This window comes from Pangasianodon hypophthalmus, chromosome 21, assembly GCF_027358585.1.
Source record: "Pangasianodon hypophthalmus isolate fPanHyp1 chromosome 21, fPanHyp1.pri, whole genome shotgun sequence".
NCBI classification, from domain to species: Eukaryota; Metazoa; Chordata; class Actinopteri; order Siluriformes; family Pangasiidae; genus Pangasianodon; species Pangasianodon hypophthalmus.
The window spans coordinates 15,150,805-15,170,019 of record NC_069730.1 but is presented as its reverse complement, the minus strand read 5'-3'; the positions used below and the strand labels follow the sequence as shown (position 1 = coordinate 15,170,019).

At 38.5% G+C, this 19,215-nt stretch overlaps 1 protein-coding gene across 7 annotated transcripts in view; it reads left to right on the top strand.

Moving 5' to 3' along the window:
* Positions 1–19,215, top strand: part of LOC113533549 (receptor-type tyrosine-protein phosphatase mu) — a 201,819-nt gene that overhangs the window by 78,839 nt on the left and 103,765 nt on the right. For all 7 annotated transcript variants that reach the window (XM_053227520.1, XM_053227519.1, XM_053227518.1 and 4 more), the window contains exons 4-6: positions 3,790–3,868; positions 9,121–9,236; positions 11,235–11,409. In XM_053227520.1, coding sequence (XP_053083495.1) covers positions 3,790–3,868; positions 9,121–9,236; positions 11,235–11,409 — 370 coding nt within the window. The remainder of the gene's footprint in view (positions 1–3,789; positions 3,869–9,120; positions 9,237–11,234; positions 11,410–19,215) is intronic.

The window sequence follows — 19,215 nt, the reverse complement described above, 5'->3', positions numbered from 1 at the left end:
AATGTTTCTGTGGACTTATATTCATGTCTCTTTCCTTATAGGGTTTTGAAGACATGTCTTGACTCCTCAGAAAGTTAACTATCCTTTCCGTGTTTTGAAAGGCTTCACCCGCCAAGAGCAAGTGATGATTTCTGCTTAGTGAATGGAGACAAGAATAGAGACAGTGCTCCATAGATTCGTGCCTAATTAGCAAAGTCAAAGTAATTATAGGTAGCTTTAATTGCACAGTATCCCAAGTGATTGTCAGAACGAAACCACCTGGTGCTTTGGACATTATTTTGTAATTATGGGGTTGATTCAGTGCTTTTCTCAGTCTTCTTCATTCTAATTACATTGCAGACAGGATGCACACCAAAACTTTTAATTGTTTATGCCATGTGTTTGGAGCATCTTGACACTTGGTGCTTTTGAAGCGCAAAAATCTTCTGAATCTGTATATTTTTTGTATAGTCAAACTTAAAATACCAACACTGCATCAAATCCAGACCATTTCACTGAAAAAATTCACTCTTCTCAGATAGTACAGACTGACTCAGATGCCTTCTTTTGTCTTTCTGATCCTAATTACAGTATGAAGATAATATTAATGATATCAAGGCCACATTTGGTGGTGACTGCTGCTTGTTTTAAACAAATTACACATTCTGCATGGGCTGGCTGTTACACTATGTGTCTAAGTGAGTGGCTCAGTCTTAATTTTCTCTGAGCCATGTTACAGTGTCAGACAGCAACCAAAGGCAACTGGCATTCTGAATTTCATTAGAGAAAGAAGGGGTGATAATTAGGTAGGGGTGTAAAGATGCATCGTGACACGATGCATCGCGATCCAAAAAAATTTGACTATGTGCGTTGTGTGTGAAAGCAGCATTATATTAATTATGCATCTAATGCAACTGCACTGTTAGAACACAAGCCCTCAAAGTTAAAATATACAGAGAGAAAGATGGTCACATGATCACATTCTTCCATGGCGAGCCATTACTGGGAATCATCATAACAATTAAAAAGAGCTCTTCAGTAGCTTTCAAACGACACCAGCCCTGTGCCTCTGCATACTACAGTGCCCGAGAGAGAGGCAGCAGAAAAATGGGCATTTTAGCCAACTTTGGAGTTCTATTTCCGGTTAAAATGACGACTCAGGTGCTGCTACGGAGCTCGTTATGTTTCAATTGATAATTTTCCCTGAGTCAGAGACTTTGTTTATTCAGTAATATTTTTGAGAGAATTTATGAATGCATTTATTTATTTACAGGTGTTTTGTTTACAATATTAAACTTCTGTTAGCAGCAATTTTTTATTTTTTTATTTTTATACAGACAGAAATGCACATTATTTTGCATTGTTTATGATTCAGAAATAAAAAGGAGACTTTTCAGCCATAATTTTTCTTCATTCAAATTTTGTTTAAAATATTCCAAGATCAAATTGAATCGAATCAGGAAGTCTGTATTGTGAATCGAATCGTGACTGGAGTGTATTATTACACCCCTATAATTATGGTCTTATCTGATGGATATTTCTGACCTCTTGAATTGTGGAATGATATTATGAATAAAGGAATAAAGTCCTCTATGAGGTAGTGAACCTCCCTGAGACAACATGAGGAAGAAACCATGAGAAGAACCAGACTCAAAAGGGAACTCATCCTCTTCTGGGTGACACCAGATAGCGCAGTTATAAATCATTACTCATCTACAACTGAGGAAATGATGTTCAGTATGAGCATATTGGGAATAAATATCTATGTGGGACTATCCACAACAGCAAAAATGAAGGTCAAACATTAGGGTCTTCTTCTTGAACATGATTTTCTTCATTCTTTTGTATGCTTATGTACCAAAAGCCTGTTCTTATCTCTCTCTCTCTCTCTCTCTCTCTCTCTCTCTCTCTACAACTACAACATATTCTCATATAGCATTTGCAATTCTTTTACAAAACTAAATAAAAAAGCATAGATAACCATTATCTCTTTTCTGTGACTTCGTAACCTTTTCAAGTATTTCCCTTTTGGTGGTTAAATATGATTCCAGAAGTCACAGGAATCATTATTAGAAGATAGCGAGTGACTCTACAGTATGTTGCCTGCATTAAATATCCTTTTTTTCCATCACCATTATGATGACAGCTCTTTCCAGCCTAGTAGTCTGACCACAGCTTTCAAACCTGGACGTTACTGGACGCAATACTGTGTTGTTACATTATAATCATATAAGGATTATTTGTAACTATGCAATTATAAAACAGTTTAGTAGGTCTGGGATTAATTTTATCTGTGTATCTGTGTCCAAGCCTTGGTCCCTGGTGGTCTACCGGCTAAGAATCCTGCAGTCTCCCTGGTGTGGGCTGGGTTCGATTCCCAGCCAGGGAATACTCTCAGTGCTGGTCCCAAGCCCATGTGAAACTAAATGGTTGTGTCAGGAAGGGCATGCAGTGTAAAACTTGTGCCAAATCAATATGTGGACCAATGATCTGCTGTGGTGACCCCTAATGGGAGCAGCTGAAAGAACAACAACCTCTGTGTGTCCAAACCCCATTTGTACCACAAGTCAAAACACATCCCAAAATGTTGTCTGATTAGATTCAGCTTTACTGTCATTGAGCAGAGTTCAAGTACAAATCCAACGAAATGCAGTTAGCATCATGCAGTTAGTGCAAAACAACAATCCTTTCATGTTTGTAAGGATTATGTAAAGGCATAATTTTTGACCTGGAAGCCATTTTGAAACAGGAACACTAATAAGTTTGTGGTACAAGGCAATGAGTTAAATTACATATTATACACAAAACAGGCTAAAAAAATGTAGATATAATATGCAATGAGCAGGAATGAATAGAAGAAGTGTCTTTGTCTCAAAGATGTAGCTTTGAAATTCAGTTAAATTGCTCTTTTTTTTTTTGCTCAAATTTTTGTGAGATCAAATGAATGCTTCTGCTAGTGGGTGTATATTTTGAAAGAGCAGGGTGATATGTGAGCATGCTGTGGGTTAACTCGTGAGGAATTGCTGGGATACACCACACCCAGAGAATGAGGCATGTCTGGTATTCCGTTTTCTTCATCTGTGTGTGTCTGGCTTCTTTTGCACAACTAGTTATATAACTAAGCAAACTTGTTGGCTTCCGTTATTATTATAGCATTTGTGTTAATACTAGCCGTGGACAGTATGTGTTAAGAGGAATTCTCAGCCTGCGTCTTAAAAGCCTTTCCCTTTGTCTTTTTAATGACAAAAACAATTATGAATGCATAAAATACATGATACAAAAATAGGTCTCGTCAATACATGCACAAGTGTTGTGCCACATGTTTTCTGTATGGGTGGCTGTGTGCTTAATTTTAGCCGATCCCTGAATTAACGTCAACTCTGTGTGTCTTATAGGAATGCCTTTAAGCACTTTGGCTGTGGACTGCAGGATATAGATTCTGTTTTATAGGATTAGCTCATGGAGACACTCTGATAATCCTTCAGACAGTGAACCACACAATGAAGCGGACGTGCTGTTACCACCACAAAGTTGATTCTTTTCCAATAACAGCACATCCAGAAGTGTTCTTCAAGTGTAAATGTAATGTGAAGTCATCTAATTATGAGTTTTAGTACAATAGCAGTGGCTAAACTGTATCTCTAGTGTCCTTCCTATTGCTGAATCCCTGCTGAATTGACGCTACAGGTCATGTTTAAGCCTCTCTGTGTCAGCCCCCTGGGGGGTCTTCTTGTTGCGTGTGTGTGTGTGACATTTTAAAGGTGTGTGCATTTATCACTGTGGTTGTGGGCTTTTCTCTTTCCTCTGCAGATCATCTTTGAAGCTGTGACCTCAGGCCAGCGTGGTTTGCTGGCCATCAAGGATGTTGTCGTCCAGGGACATCAGTGCAGTAAGGCCATCTTCAATATTCCATTGTAAAACACACACACACACACACACACACATTTGTCTATTTCTGACATCCTGAAAAAATCTGCGTAGTCTATTTTCTATAGCTCTATACACATATGAAAAGAGCTTTTCACCTCTAAAACCTAGAGTCAGAGCAGACTTTAGGTACTTAGGTAGTACTCTTAGCAGAGATTTATGTTATTTATGGAATTAGTTAACAGATCACATGCGAGCTGATGAGGCAGGAGGCTCAAGTGAACTCTACTAGACTTTGTAAGAAGACAAAGGAATAAGAGAGTATACAAAGACGAACTAGAAACCAGAAAACATGGCCAAAATAATAAACAAAAAAAGAAGCATGTTGCATGCTTGAGAGTGGAATTCGTGACATAACCTCAGCAAACCATGAACTCCAGCATTAATAAATTGTATGTCAGTAATGTTAACACATTGTTAACAATGGTAACACTATTTTAGAATAAAGTGTGTCACAGAATATGGTGACACTGTTCCTTATTAGTCATGACATTTTCAAATTTTCAAGAAACCCCACATAACAGACGTTACTGTATAACTTTAAAGGTTCCTAAGCAATAAAAATGCTTTGACTCTTTATTATTGTGCACTTTAAAAAACAATTCTTTGAAAATCTGCCGAGTGCTTGAAAAATACTTTGTTCCGCAAGCCAGTTGTACTGCTTTAGGGGCTTTTGCTTGACATTTAAAAAATATTCCTTATTCATTTTCATGTCACAGGCTGATCATTAGTATGAAGTCTATCAAATATATAAATTAGCAGAATTAAAATTTTAGCTATTTTAAAAATAATTTAGTGACTTTTCAGATCACAAAAAAATTATGGATAAGTGCTTCCAGGCTCAAAGTTCAGAAGAGCGAGTGTCCATTTCAGCTAGCATCAGTAGAGTTTCCCTCCACACTCTATAAGTTATTAATTTACTGAAATACTTTTTTTTTCTTGTGGAGTTACACCTTTTCATTCTTCGTATAAAATATTTTTTATTAAAAAGAAATTTAATAGAATGCATCTTTAATGGAAATTCATCACTGTAACTGTATAATGGCCCATCCTGATAATGCTGATGACAGTAATTCCAGTGACTTAAAGTAATGGCACCACGTTAAAGATTATTGGTTATTCATTCAAAAAGAATGTCATTACAGTGACATTAAAGAGCTTCAGTTAATGTTAACATCAAACATCAGAATGGGGAAGAAGTGTGATCTCTGTGACTTAGAAACTGCTAATCTCCTGGGAATTTCACACACAACAGTCTCTAGAGTTTACACAGAATGGTGCAAAAAACAAAAAAACATTAAGTGAGCAACAGATTTGTGGGTGGAAATGTTTTGTTGTTAAGAGAGGTCAGAGGAAAATGGCCAGATTGGTTCAAGCTGCAAGGAAGGATATAGTAACTCAAATAATCACTCTTTACAACTGTGGTGAGCAGAAGAGAATCTCAGCAAGAACAAAACATTGAAACTTGAGGTGGATGAGCTACAACAGCAGAAGACCTCAGGTTCTGCTCCTGTCAGCCAAGAACAGGAATCTGAGGCTATCATGGGCACAGGCTCACAGAAACTGGACAGTTGAAGATAAGAAAAAAATCACCTGGTCTTTTTCCAGTCTTCAATTGTTTCTTCAGTCTTCGAGCCTCAGATTCTTGTCCTTGGCTGACAGTAGTGGTAGAGGGCTTCTGCTGTTGCAGCCCATCCACCTCAAGGTTTGATGTGTTGTGCGTTCTGAGATGCTTTTCTGCTCTACTCTGTAAAGAGTGATTATTTGAGTTACTATTGACTTCCTGTCAGCTCAAACCAGTCTGGTCATCAACCAGGTGTTTCAGCCTGCAGACCCTCTGCTCACAGGATGTTTTTTGTTTTTCGCACCATTCTGTGTAAACTCTAGATATTGTTTGGTGTGAAAATCCTAGGAGATCAGCAGTTTCTGAAATACTCAAACCAGCCCATCTGGCACCAACAAAAAAAGAGACAGGACCTGGTTAGAGGTTTTGTCTTATGTCACTCCAGCAAACCTGTAGTGTTAAATAGAGTTTATTCAGTTCCATCTGGCTCACAGCTTCTTCAGAAGATCCATGTAGGTTGTAGTTTAGAATTCAGTTAACACTGTTTTGACATACAGATGAACAAATTTCACAGAGTTCACAGATGTTCTGCTCTGAGTGTTCACTGAGGCTTTAATACATTTAAGTAAAAGATCAGGAAGAGAGAAAAAATAATAAATAAATAAATATTATATTAAATAAATAAATAATTTTTAAAAAAAGAAGTGAATTAGAGAATTTTTTAGCATTGGAAGAAAAAAATAAAATTCAGACAGGACAAAACACTTTGGCTGAGAATGTGTCATTGTCGCCTCTTTCAGACAGCTCCACTGTGTTTTAGAGACTGACTGTGTAAAGTCAACTATACTAATTTCTTTCAAGGCATTAGCAGCCTCTTCCTAGAGTTTCTGCACACCAATACACACTTGTTATGGCATTGAGACAGAAAGAGAGAAGCAGATTGAGTAGTAACATTCTGGTGCCAGTGTACTTTGTCCAGTCTGTGTAAGTGTGGATGACTTCCTCTCTTAGAATAAGTGATTATCACCTGACTGTGAGGAGGTGTGTGAATGCCAATGACAGTCCACACCAGCATAAAATAAAACTAGAAGTATTTCAATTTCTTAAGACATCTGAATAGTTTGAATGTTTTAAACGTATTTTGACATAATTTACCACCATACTGATATTATATCATCATAATGAACATATGCATAAATAAAATGACTGCTGAATGGGCAGGACTTCTGAATCAGTATTCCAACAATAAAGGCTGGTATAAAGATATTCTTAATAATTTATATATCCCTTTTATTGCATATTCAATTAAATGCTTTTAGGTAATCTGTATGTTGGCGTCTTTCACGGAGTCAGAATAGGATCTTTAAATAAAATTTATAATTCCAAAATGAATTTCCAAAATGAATATCATGAATGCAGTTTTTAAATGTATAGTAGAACATGTCAATATATGACCATGTGAAGTGTTTTCCCATGCTCCCAGCTACACAAATATCTTTATCTAGAAATATCAGAGAAAAATCCACTCGTCTCTGTTTTAGATGACAAATGGTGGCAGGAGGCACAAATTTGAGACTGTCAAAGTATGACAGTAACTATCAACACAGATCAGTCAAAGATCCAGTCACTGTAATTTAGTGTAATGCTTTCGTTATTCTGAGCTTTAATGCTGATTTCTTGAGCGTTAAATTGAGTGATGGGACTCGCCTTTGTTTTTTCATAGCAAAAAATAGTCACATTCATTTCCTATTCATAAAAGCAGATGACATGGTTGCCTTCACTCCAAGGTGCCATTAACACTACAGGGGGTCTATCTATCATTAAAGAAAAAAAAAAAAAACTACTTTACCGAAGAGAGAAATAGATACAGGCAACCTGCCATAGAAAAGTACGGTGGGTCAAAGTAATAAAAGCAGTGCTATTTCAAACAGAAAAGTAACTGATGAAATATTGAACAGAGAGAAGACGAGTGAGAGGAAGAGATTAAATTAGCGGCATTACTGTCTTTGAAGAACGGCTCACGTATCGATTCAAGGTCGCCGCGGCCTGATTTCCGCAAGAGACGAGTAATCAAACATTACACTTCATAATTTGATTTACATGGGACTGCATCCCAGAGATCTCTTGTTATAAATGCATATTGACCCGGATATGAGCGAGCTTTCTTGTTGAAGCGGAGGAAGACTAATTAAAGTATCACAGAGCAATCTGTAGAGTTTGAGATTTGAGATTTTATTAGAGGACTATGAATAACTTAATAGGATTTCAATCTAGCTGGAAAATAAAAGTTATGACATTGATTTTTTTTTGTGAAATGTGGTTAGTTATGAGCAGTAGAAGCAGAAGGTATAGAAAAGAGATAAAATACTAGTTTCACTGGTTTAACTTTGTAGCCAGCATTGATTTCATGGCCAGATATCGAATGATTCTGTATGGTAGGAGTTGTGAACTGCTCAGAGACCTTCCCAAATTTGTTTAAAAGATTTCTACATGTGCTGAACATAATCTAAGTGCCCCATTCCAAATTCTTTCTCTTATTGTTAGAGTCAAATAACCAAAGTTAGTGTTGTGTGATGCAGCGAGGTAAAGCAGTATTACTTATTAGTTGATTATTTTCCCATAACGTCATGTCCTGAAGTATTTGATTGCTCTTACATTATAGAAATTTGCCAACGCTGACAACTGTTTAATTTATTAATGAAATGAAACAACAAAACACAAAGTCCTCTGTCCTGAAGACTTTCTCATGGCAGAAAACGTCTCCATTAATAAATAATCACCATATTAATGATTATAGAAAATTAATCAACACCTTTTGACCAGTCAGATTCCAGAATTCATCAGTGCCAGGGTATAATTATGATATAATTGACCTAATAATCTTTATACTTGTTTAATATACTGTCTTGTATTATCCATTGTTATTACTAACAGTATCATTGGACTAATTTGGTTAACAACATGGCCTACTTGTTTATTGAAGCCAAAAAAAGCCAACAACCGACAAACTGGTGGCTCTAGACAATGTGAAAGGGAAACCAATTAGAAGAGCTAAAAGTGTAACATCAGTGGGAGACACAACTACATTAAAAAAAAGCTTGGTAATAATGTGAGTGTATATACAACGCCACAGTCTCATGCTCACAAACCCGTAAGAATTTACACAACTCAATTCACATGAATAACTGCAATGTTAAGGTTAGGGTTTTGGGTGGAGTTAGTCATACTTTTTCTTTATTTGTATGAAATCGAAAGAAATCTAATGACCTCACCATCACTCATTCACAGTTTTTTTCATACGTTCACATGAAACAGGTATTGACCAGCAGGTGAGACTAGTGATCCGGTGGGACTGGTGCTTAGTAGGTGAGGTGGAGTGCTGGAGAACTCACCGTATGTCCAAAACCACACCCTGTTCACTCTATAATACGCTAGGCAGTTTTGTCAACGGATAGCCAAGTGTAGAATGACTAGTGCACTTCTGAAATCCAGTTTAGTGTAAAAATTCTGAAATAGTGTAAAAATAATTTAGCTTGGATTAGGTATTAGGGTGCCATTTTGGACACAGGAGTACTGGGATATAAGAGTGGCAGTGTATTTTGTGTTTTAATATGGTGAGATAACAGCGTTTGTGTTGTTTGTATGTGCAGTGACAACGCCACACTTCCTCCATATTAAAGGAGTGGAGGTGAACGCAGGGCAGACAGCTACCTTCCACTGCACTGTCAACGGAGAGTGGAGAGACAACTTTCACCTGTGGCTGCAGGTTACACTCACACACTTCATATACACACACACTTCTCTATGCATACCACCATAAAAATACTAATGCAGCATTTCGCCAAGGCTTCAAAGCTGCCTATAAATATTAATATTAGCTGAGGGCTGATATTAGCTTCTCCAAAGTAGTATACACTTGTTACTGGGATAACAGGCTTATTCACACCAGCCCTAACCCCACCTGAACATTTGCTTAATCACAGCATTCTGGGTAAATAGGTCAAGATGTTGCTCTCAGTGCTGTCAGTGTGTTCATCACAGTGGAGACCGAGCTACACGTTAGCTAGCTTTACCATACCAAAAATGAAATCTATTCACTGTATATTACAATGAGTATAAACATATGATTAAAATTAATTCCTCAGCACCTTCTGACCAATCAGATTCAAGCAGTGAACTCTACCTCTCTATTCTGCTCGGCTGGACTACATCACACACAAGCTCCTCTTATTCAGATGCAGAGCTTTTTCACCCCCCCTCTTTTCACCCCCCTGTCACTTTCTTCCCTCTTTCAATCTTGCTTTCTTTGCACCGCACCTCTACATCTTGTATATGGAGCTTGTAAAGCTTTCTAATGCCTCATCAAGTTTTCAGTGTGGCATTTTATAAACCGCAGCTTCTATCACTCTCTCTCTCTCTCTCTCTCTCTCTCTCTCTCTCTGTTTCCAAGGTGTGGCAAGGTCAGACATCACATAGCTATATACATGTTTCTGTAAAACATTCTGTCTTATAGGAAAGTCAGTTGATATGACTGCTTTCATTATATTTCAGTATCACATGCAAATGAGATTCCTAGGTGAAGTACAAGCGTAAATTTTAAACCAGTGACCGTGACTGAAACTGCAGTGAAACATAAGACACAAAAAGTTACTGGCAATGGCCTTGAGAAGTATCTAATTAGAACCTGCAATAATTACTGTATGGAACTTTTTGCAGTTGTGGAACATGGCAGAAAAAGGAAATTATAGCCAAATTTATTGAACATTTTAAAAAAAAATTTATTGGTACGATGACCTATGCATTATGAGATCATGAGTTTAAATCCTAACTAACCAGGAGCCTAAGAACGCAGAATTGGCCCTGCTCTCTGGGTGAGATGGGTACATTGGTAATTTTTTTTTACATTTTCTATTGGTCTCCTGCCGATGTATCCAGTGTCCCTGCCTGTCAAAAGGAGGTACACAATAGTCTAAGATGTTTGGAATGTGAGAGTAGCAGAGGAGACTGATGCTACAACATTCCTGATTGTTTATCTTTTTGCTAATAATTCATTAGCAAATACATAATTTACTATCTCAGCCATTCCAGCAGTCAGGGTGTACCTTGCCATACCCAAATCACACCTCTTTTCTCATTCTCTCTGTCTTACTCACACTCTCTCTCTCTGATTCTGGATGCTCTGTGTGTGCAGGACCTCTGCCAGGTAGTTAGTCACTTAAATAAACACATCCTCATTACTCTGCGAAAAAAAATTCAAACATTAAGTGAAGTCCCCTGATGACAGTAATGAAGAAAGATCTCCAGTGAACAAATGGCCCCCATCTGCCTGCTATGCTGGGTGACAGCTGGGGAAAGTGTGTGTGTGTGTGTGTGTGTGTGTGTGTTGCATGTATGTGTGTATTGCATGTATGTGTGCATGCACGGTGGAGAGATGATTGAAAATGAAAACTTTCAACCAAGAAAACAAACATGGAAATATGTTACCATGAACGCATTACGATAATGGACTAATGCACTACTGCACAGATGTGCGCATACTGACATACTGGTGCTCACACACACTAGGGGTGAAAACATCTTCATGTCTTTATGTGTGTGTGTGTATATATCTATCTATCTATCTATATATATATATATATATATATATATATATATATATATATATATATATATATATATATATATATATCAAATTCAAATCTTCAACTGTCCAGTTTTGGTGAGCCAACTTTTTTTTTGTATGTATGTGTGTGTATGGCTGCAGGGTATTGGTGGAAGAGAGGCGCCTATGAAGGCCACTAAACCATGGAATAACCAGCGGTTCATTGGGATGTTCGACGTGGTGAACACCACAAAACAGGACTCAGGCCGCTACCGCTGCATAGTTCATTCCACCAGGGGAGTGGGTGTGTCCAACTACGGAGAACTGACCATCAAACGTGAGTCCACATCATACACCTCCCTCTCACACACACCTGCACTTAAATGCTTGAAAAAGTTCAGCAAAACTCTGAAAGAGGATACTTGCTATTCAGAAAGCAATATATCAGTTTCTAACTTTCTCCAGGGAGTGAGACTGTGATGTGCAGTGTCAGCTGACGGGGCTGTGAGGAAGATTGATGTGCATTTTATGTTAACAGCCTGCACTCTCTTTGTTTTGATGCTTGTGTATGTGCGCGTCTTTACAAGGGCTGTCCTTGACCGAGAGTGTATCCTCTCTGGAAGGACATAAAGGCTGTGTATTGATGTACAGTAGGCTGTCCAGCTCAGGCCTCCGCCAGTCAGTTGATATGAATTTATAGAGGCACCTGCTTCTAAATCCTCCTTTCCCTCTCTCTCCCATAGCCGCGAGAGCTAGGTAATGGCCTTCAATATTTCTCCTCCTCAATTTCCCCCGCTCTCTCTTTCTCCTTCGTGACGAGCAGCGAATTGAATTTATGGCCCTGTAGTTTGTTGCCGCTTTTTTATGGACTCGCAGCTTAAGGTGATTGACTGCTTTAATCCCAGCTGTCTACACAGAGAGATGTCAGTCAAACCATGTCTGCCTCTGCATTCTTTCAGGTGCTTTTAAAGTGTTTAGGTGTTATGGATCATCACAGGTCTACAAGGACATTTTTGTTAATGTATATGGGTATAAATACACACACACTCAGACCTAACTAGATCCTAGCTTCCCTACAGCGCAGTGCAATATTTCCAGGGCGGTACATTGTTATAAATGACACATTTGTAGAGATTTTCAAAGCCTTTTTCTTGGCCTCATGGTTGAGCAAAACTACAAAAGGAACTCATCTGTTTGCTTTAAAACTTTGCTTGTTACAGTACTGCTGCACATACAGCTATAGCATCACAGAGAAAAATTTCAGAAACACAAAGTAGTGACCAACAACTGCACAGTGCCAAAGTGTGATTTTTTGTCATTTGATTGTACGCTAGTGACATGCAGGTCTGTGGCTCTGTGCAACAGATAAATAAAAGATGAATAGCTGGCTAGAAAATTAATTAGTTTATATGGGCCTGTTAATATAATACATACAGAGTGGCTACAATTTATTAAAACCTGAAATACCTTATTTAGCTAAGTATTCATTTAGCTAGGACCCATTGCTAAGCCACTCCAAATTGAGCTCAGGTGCATCCTGTTTGCTTTGATTATTTTGAGATGTCTCTAGAATTTAACTGGGGTCCACCTGTGGCAGATTCATTTCACTGGACATGATTTGGAAAGGCCACACCTGTATGTAAAAGGTCCCAAATTCACAGTGTATGCCAACAACCAAGCCATGAAGTCCAAGGGATTCTCTGTAGACCTCCTTTTCAGAAGCACAGTGGGCTACATCACTGTGAAATGATGAAGTTTAGAACCACCAGGACCCTTCCTAGAGCTGGCTCTCTGGCCAGCCTCATTAAATGAGGCCCTAATTGGTCAGAGAGGTGACCAAGAAGCAAATGGCCACTCTAAGAGCGTGTCAGAAGTCCTCCGCAGAGATGGGAGAATCTGCCGGAAGGGCAGCCATCTCATTGATAAATATACTTTATCAATCAAGCCTTTGTGGTAGAGCAGCTTCAGAAATAAAAATTCAGAATAACAATTTTTTATGGCAGGCACTTGTCTCTCAGAGCATGAGGAAAAAAAATCTCTGGTCTGATGTGAAAGAAATTGAACTTTTAATCTGAACTCCAAGCACTATGTCTGGTGAAAATCAGGCACTGCTCATCAACTGGTAAAACCATCCCTACAGTGAAACATGCAGCATCATTCTATTGGGTTGCTTCTCGGTGGCAGGTAAGGGGAGACTGGTTAGAATTGAGGGGAGGATAAGTGCAGCCAAATACTGCGAGGTCTTCGAAGAAAACCAGTTCCAGATTGCACATGACTTCAGACTGGGGCAAAAATTCACCTTTCAGCATGATAACAACCCCAAGCACTTTAGGACAAGTCTCTGAATGTTCTTGAGTGGTCCAGCCAAAGTTCACACTTGAACCTTGTAGAACGTCTGTGGAGAGACCTGAAGGTGGCAGTTCACAGATGCTGCCCATCCAATCTGGATGAGTTTGAAAGGATCTGCCAGGAGGAATGAGAGAAACTGCCCAATGCATGTAGAGACTTACCGAAGAAGATTCAAAGCTGTAGTTGTTGCCAAAGATGCTTCTACAAAGCACTGAGCAAAGGGACTGAATACTTATCTAAATGAGAGATTTCAGTTTTTGATTTTTAATACATTTGCAAAAATAATTTAAAAAAAAAAAAAAAAGGTTAAAGAAAAGTTTTTGTGTTGTCATTATGGGTTATTGTGTGTAGATTGTACAAAAGTAAATTTAATCCATTTTAAGTCAATAATTTCCCACATGGTACCTCAAGTTTATAAAAAAAACTCTAGTAACTTGGCTCTAGTGACTAAATTGAAGCCAAATGAGTGTTTCAGAAGTCATTACTGATCGAATTTCCTTAAAATGTATATACCGTGATATTAACCAATAACAGACAGTTACTTTTTAAAAATGTAATGATATGTATATAAAATCAGCCTTAACCAGAGTTCAGTACTGCCTTCTAACAAACTGTTACTCATGTCCATCACTGCACCTCTGCTTCCATGTGAGTAGTGTGAATATGTAAAATTTGGACACATCCTGAGAAAATGTCTTTTCCATTCAGACACCACAGTAAGGACATCTGTCTTCTGAGGATCGTTATATTGAGCTTATTAGAAAGAGCTTTGCAAGAAATGTGTAATTTACTGTGTAAATTCAGTATTATGATAACATTGTACACTGTATTGTTAAAAGTTTAGGCAGTTATTTTAATTTAACTGTCTGTGTTTGGTGAAGTTGTCCAGTTTTACTGAAAACAGTCCTTTATTCAGGCTTGTCAGCCTCCTTAGCATGTATCCTAACAGTGAATTTAGCAAGCAGCTCAAGGTGCCGGCTCTTTGTCTTCTCCGTCTATGGTGTTTGCAGGATTATAGTAATTAGCAGCATTATCGTTTTCACACCTTCACACATTTATAGTAGCACTGTAATTTCACATTTACTCTACAAACACCAAACCACATGACCCCCTTCACTCTTTCTCTCATAGTCAGTCTCTAGTTCTCTCTCCAGCACACTGACACAATTGTAGTGCACTTCTTGATCCTCCCTGGGTTTTGCTACTCCATGGAGTAACCGACTCAGACGCTAACATGGTGTAGCAGTGTAATTGTGCCCGGTTAACTGATGTTGGACGGTACAGCATGGTTTTACGTAGCTGTGTCAATGCTAATGAGCAAAGCAGTGGATAATCAGAGTGGCACGGAGATCCTGGTGTAACTTATTAGGTGCTTCTTCTCCTCATCTGGCTTAATTAGGGACATGGCTACGCAGAAGGCAGAGTGTTAGCTTCAATGTGTTTTAGGACTGACAGAACAAATTTGAATACTATTCAAACTCAAATGTATTTAAATGGTAGCTCTATTAATTAATCGAAAGTAGCTGCAGGGTTTTTGTGTGTTTAGCACACAGGTGCTGTACTGAAGCAGGCCAATCCTTTAGCCCTTTAACACACACGCACACACACAATCTTTCAGTCCCTCTTACACGCACAGAGAAATACACACACCCCTTATGTCCCTGACCATCTGAACAACAGCCCTGTAACAGCTGTTCCTCACACATACCACACTGTCACATGCACAAGGACACACACCCACACACCCTCTGTGTTACACCCAGCCCTGCCACACACACACACACACACGCACACACACAGTCCCATTCAGTAGCCCGCCAGCCTCAGCTGTGCCCCCTGTAGAAGCCCTTCAGACAGCCGCTGTCTCCCTGCTCTGTGTCTCTTAATCCCTCACACATGTATACATGTCTCACACTTTCTATGTGTCTATTTCTGTCAGACACACACTCATTCCAGATGCTCAATAAAGGGCTTACCTCATCTACCAAATATTTGCTAACATCTAAATCTGTGTGTTTTGGCTGCAAATATTCTTCCTCATTGCTTTTGTCTAGGTTAAACCTGGACACATTAAAAGTGCAAAAGTCCGACACTATTCTACTATACTACATTTTTTTTGCATTCGTTTAATTTTGTTTCTGAAACAAAAAGTAAAAAAGATAGGTGTACAGGAAACATAATAATGTATTATGAAGTTATTCAAAATCCTTAATGAAACTTCTGACATGACTAGCTGATTTTCTGTCCCCAAAATAGCTATAGGTAATTAACACTAGAATAGGTACAGTAACTCATTATGGTTTAAGTGGTCCTTTCATGATACCTGGGCTCAGTGTGAAGGATGTGGAAGGTGACTGATGTCTTAATGTAGGCAGGTGGTAGGTTATACCATGGCACTGATGAATACTTGATTCTTACTGGTCAGAAGTTGCTGATTAAGAGAGGAATAAAACACTTTGGGACATGCCGTTGTAGCAGAAATAATCACATGCATGTGCTAGGTGCCTCACCTCAACAACTGCAAAATTATTTAGTGTTCTGCTGTATTCATTGGATTTGAATGGCTTTTAATTGACATCTTACTCCTTCTGGCTCTGATGCACTTTCCTTTGGCACTGTGTTTTACTAGGTTCAACTGTTGAATAATCTTGTGGAGGGAGAGAGAGAGAGAGAGAACGCTCTTGACAGTTCAACAATAGCTCTTCTTGGAAGTGGCACTTCAGTTGTAGAAATAAGGACACAAGAGAAATGAGGTGCATTAAGAACAGAGGTTGGTTATTGACATTATTGTCAGCATGTCAGCACAGTCCTAATAAGACATACCAGCTCTCTTTTAGACCTCTGCTCAATGCACAAAACCTTCCACTTTAAATGTTTCAATCTATCGATTGTGATAGATGAACTCAGTGGCACCACAAATGCATTTTTCCAACTGCATATTACATGTCAACTTCAGACAACTGTTCATTTGTAATCATACAGAGCCTTTCAAATGGTTTAGTATACTGAGTCACTAAGTTAATCTCTGATTAGTTAGTTAAGTTAATAGTCAGCTCAGATTATCAGCTCAGATGTCATGTAATAGTATGTTCAGGAGGTTAACAGGATGAAATTCCTGCCAAGTTTATCAGGTACATCTAACTTATAGCTACACTCAGTGGCCAAATTATCACCTAGATGCACTTTATGCACGGACAATTACTGACTGTAGCCCATCTGCTGATAAGCACAATTGGAAACCCCCTCTATCTGTCGATGATTGAAGAGGGACCACTGTAGGACCAGCTTGTTATGCAAGGACAAGCTACTAACACAGAATGAAACTATTGCCTGACCCCACTGTGAGCAAACATTAGTCAAACTATTTTTTTTTTTACATTATTGTTATTTCTTTTTTGGTCAATTACCATTGGATTTTGTAGTGTTATTTGCTATCATTAGGTAGTGATATTGAATTCGTAAAACTAGCATACTTTATAACATGTAGCCTAATGTAATGTTAGCTATGACTTTTTTGTAGCTTGCTAGAATTTTGGTTAGCTGTGTGCCTTTTATGTCTGATGGGGCCTATTCTGGGGATGGGGGCGACACATTATATCATTTTCTACAGATGCGGATTAGTGTTTTGCCACCCTGATAAAGTTATTTGGTATAACCTGGCCACCTCAGTGTGAAAAGCTTGGCTATCCCCACCTGTATGGTCGGTTTATCCGATAAAATGAAAATTTCTATAGCTACAAACTAGGTGTACATAATAAACTGCCACTATTGCACTAAAATAATAATGCACAACCTTAGTATCCATAGTTATGATACAATACATACTGTATATATGTGGCAGACTGGGAAAAACTTTTACATGGTGAACTTTTAACATTTTCTTCTGAAAACTACAGACTTTCCTGAACTGAAATATGTTTCTCTTTTGGATGTATCTCAACCAAGTAAAGTTATAGCATTTTAAAGTCTGGTTACCAAAAATGTGAAAAGAGAGAGAGAAAAGTTAAAGATTGTGGCACAGGAGTATCACCGACATTCTGACAGCTGATATCTGATTACAAACTCAATTGATTGAATTATATCTACTTTGCTATGGTACATAGCTATCCAACAGCTTAATCCAAGCCTGAGGAAATCACACTTAGATAGCAAAGTTGTGTGATGGTTTTTACCACCACGGAGGTTAAACAGGCTTCTTACCCAGCATGATCTTTGCAGGAAGCCTGCTCAGGGTTATGAAATGAAATAAAAACCTTTCTATATTGTTTTGGTGAAAGATATTTATGGTTTTTCAAAGTCAAGGTGTCAGAGTATGTTATAGACAAAGAAGTCCAATGACATTCATAAGATATTCGCAGAATGCTATATGTATTTATTGATGTTACTAAATCATTTATTGTTGATTTTTTGGAGTTCTCTCAACCACTGTCACCTGAGATACTTCTCCAGTAGTATCAAAAGTTCCCATTTATGCTGAAAACTTTTAAGTGAAAGACTTTTTTGCTTTAAAATGAATGTATATAAATTCAGGAAATTCACTATATATATTTGTCTTTGAAACAAATTCCAAGCATAAGCTTTTAATGAGTTCTTGCCCTAAGGCCAAGATTTTGATTTATGTGATCCTGTTCGTGCTTAGCCAGTGAGGCTAAAATTTTAACATGCCCCATGTTTATAGTGCTCTTCTTCCCTTCTTACCTGTCCTGCTTTAACTCTTTCCCCTGCTGCGGTGTACGTTGACAGCGTGGCTTCTGAGACCGAGCAAGATTACACAGTTCATTTTAGGTGATGTCTGATTGGCCGGCTGTGATGAGATAGATTATGAGGTATTTAGAGGCCTCTGGCTAGGGTCACTGTGGAACAGCCATCTGTAGGATCTGTGACCTGCACGTGGCTGGTTTACACACTCATACATGCATACACACATTGCACACAAGTGTAAATATGCTGTGTTGTTAGCGCTCCCCTCAGGCTGAGTGGAGGAGCTCAGCTCTGATCTATAGCTTTTTGTGGCTTTATAGAGTAATGCACCATGCCTTGAACACACACACACACACACACACACACTATAACCAGTTTATTTATTCATTACTTTGCCAGTATTTCCATCCTGATCGATCTCTGCAGTTAGAAGGCGTCCGTAATAAATATGAATTACACTTTATTATCATATTGGCTATAGTGTAATGGTCTTATGGTGGGCATCAATCATGTCTGCCTGCCCCAGAGGGCATATATCCTCTCTAAATGATGCCATCCAACAGGACACCGTCTGCCCGGCTAGCACAGAGACTGCCAAAGGCATAAAGTTTTGATGTGTTCATCAATGATAATGTCCAAGCTGTAGCCGTGCATATAAACATGCTCTTGAATGGACAGTTCTAGATCTGCTGGGCAAATCTCTCTCTCTCTCTCTCTCTCTCTCTCTTGTGTGCATACAGACATACAGATCAGTCAGAAATTTCACTTTTGGTCAAAGATGTTTTGTTGATCAGTAATGCAATTTGTCTCACCTGGCTCAGTCAGCTTTTCCTGCAACCTGTGAAGCAAATCTAGATGGAAGAGCAAATGAAGAAGCTTACTAAACGTGACTTCTCTATCAGGCTATTGTAGTGATAGCAATAGCCTCCTCTAACACTCATGCACGTGCACATGCTATCTCTCAAACAAAGGCCTCTAACGGCATTTTATTGATTAAGAATAAGCACTTAGAGGCTCTGTCAATAAACCTGAAACAGTTCTGCTGCTCATATTTTGCAGCTAAGCAGCATGGTCCAGCCCTCTGCAATATACG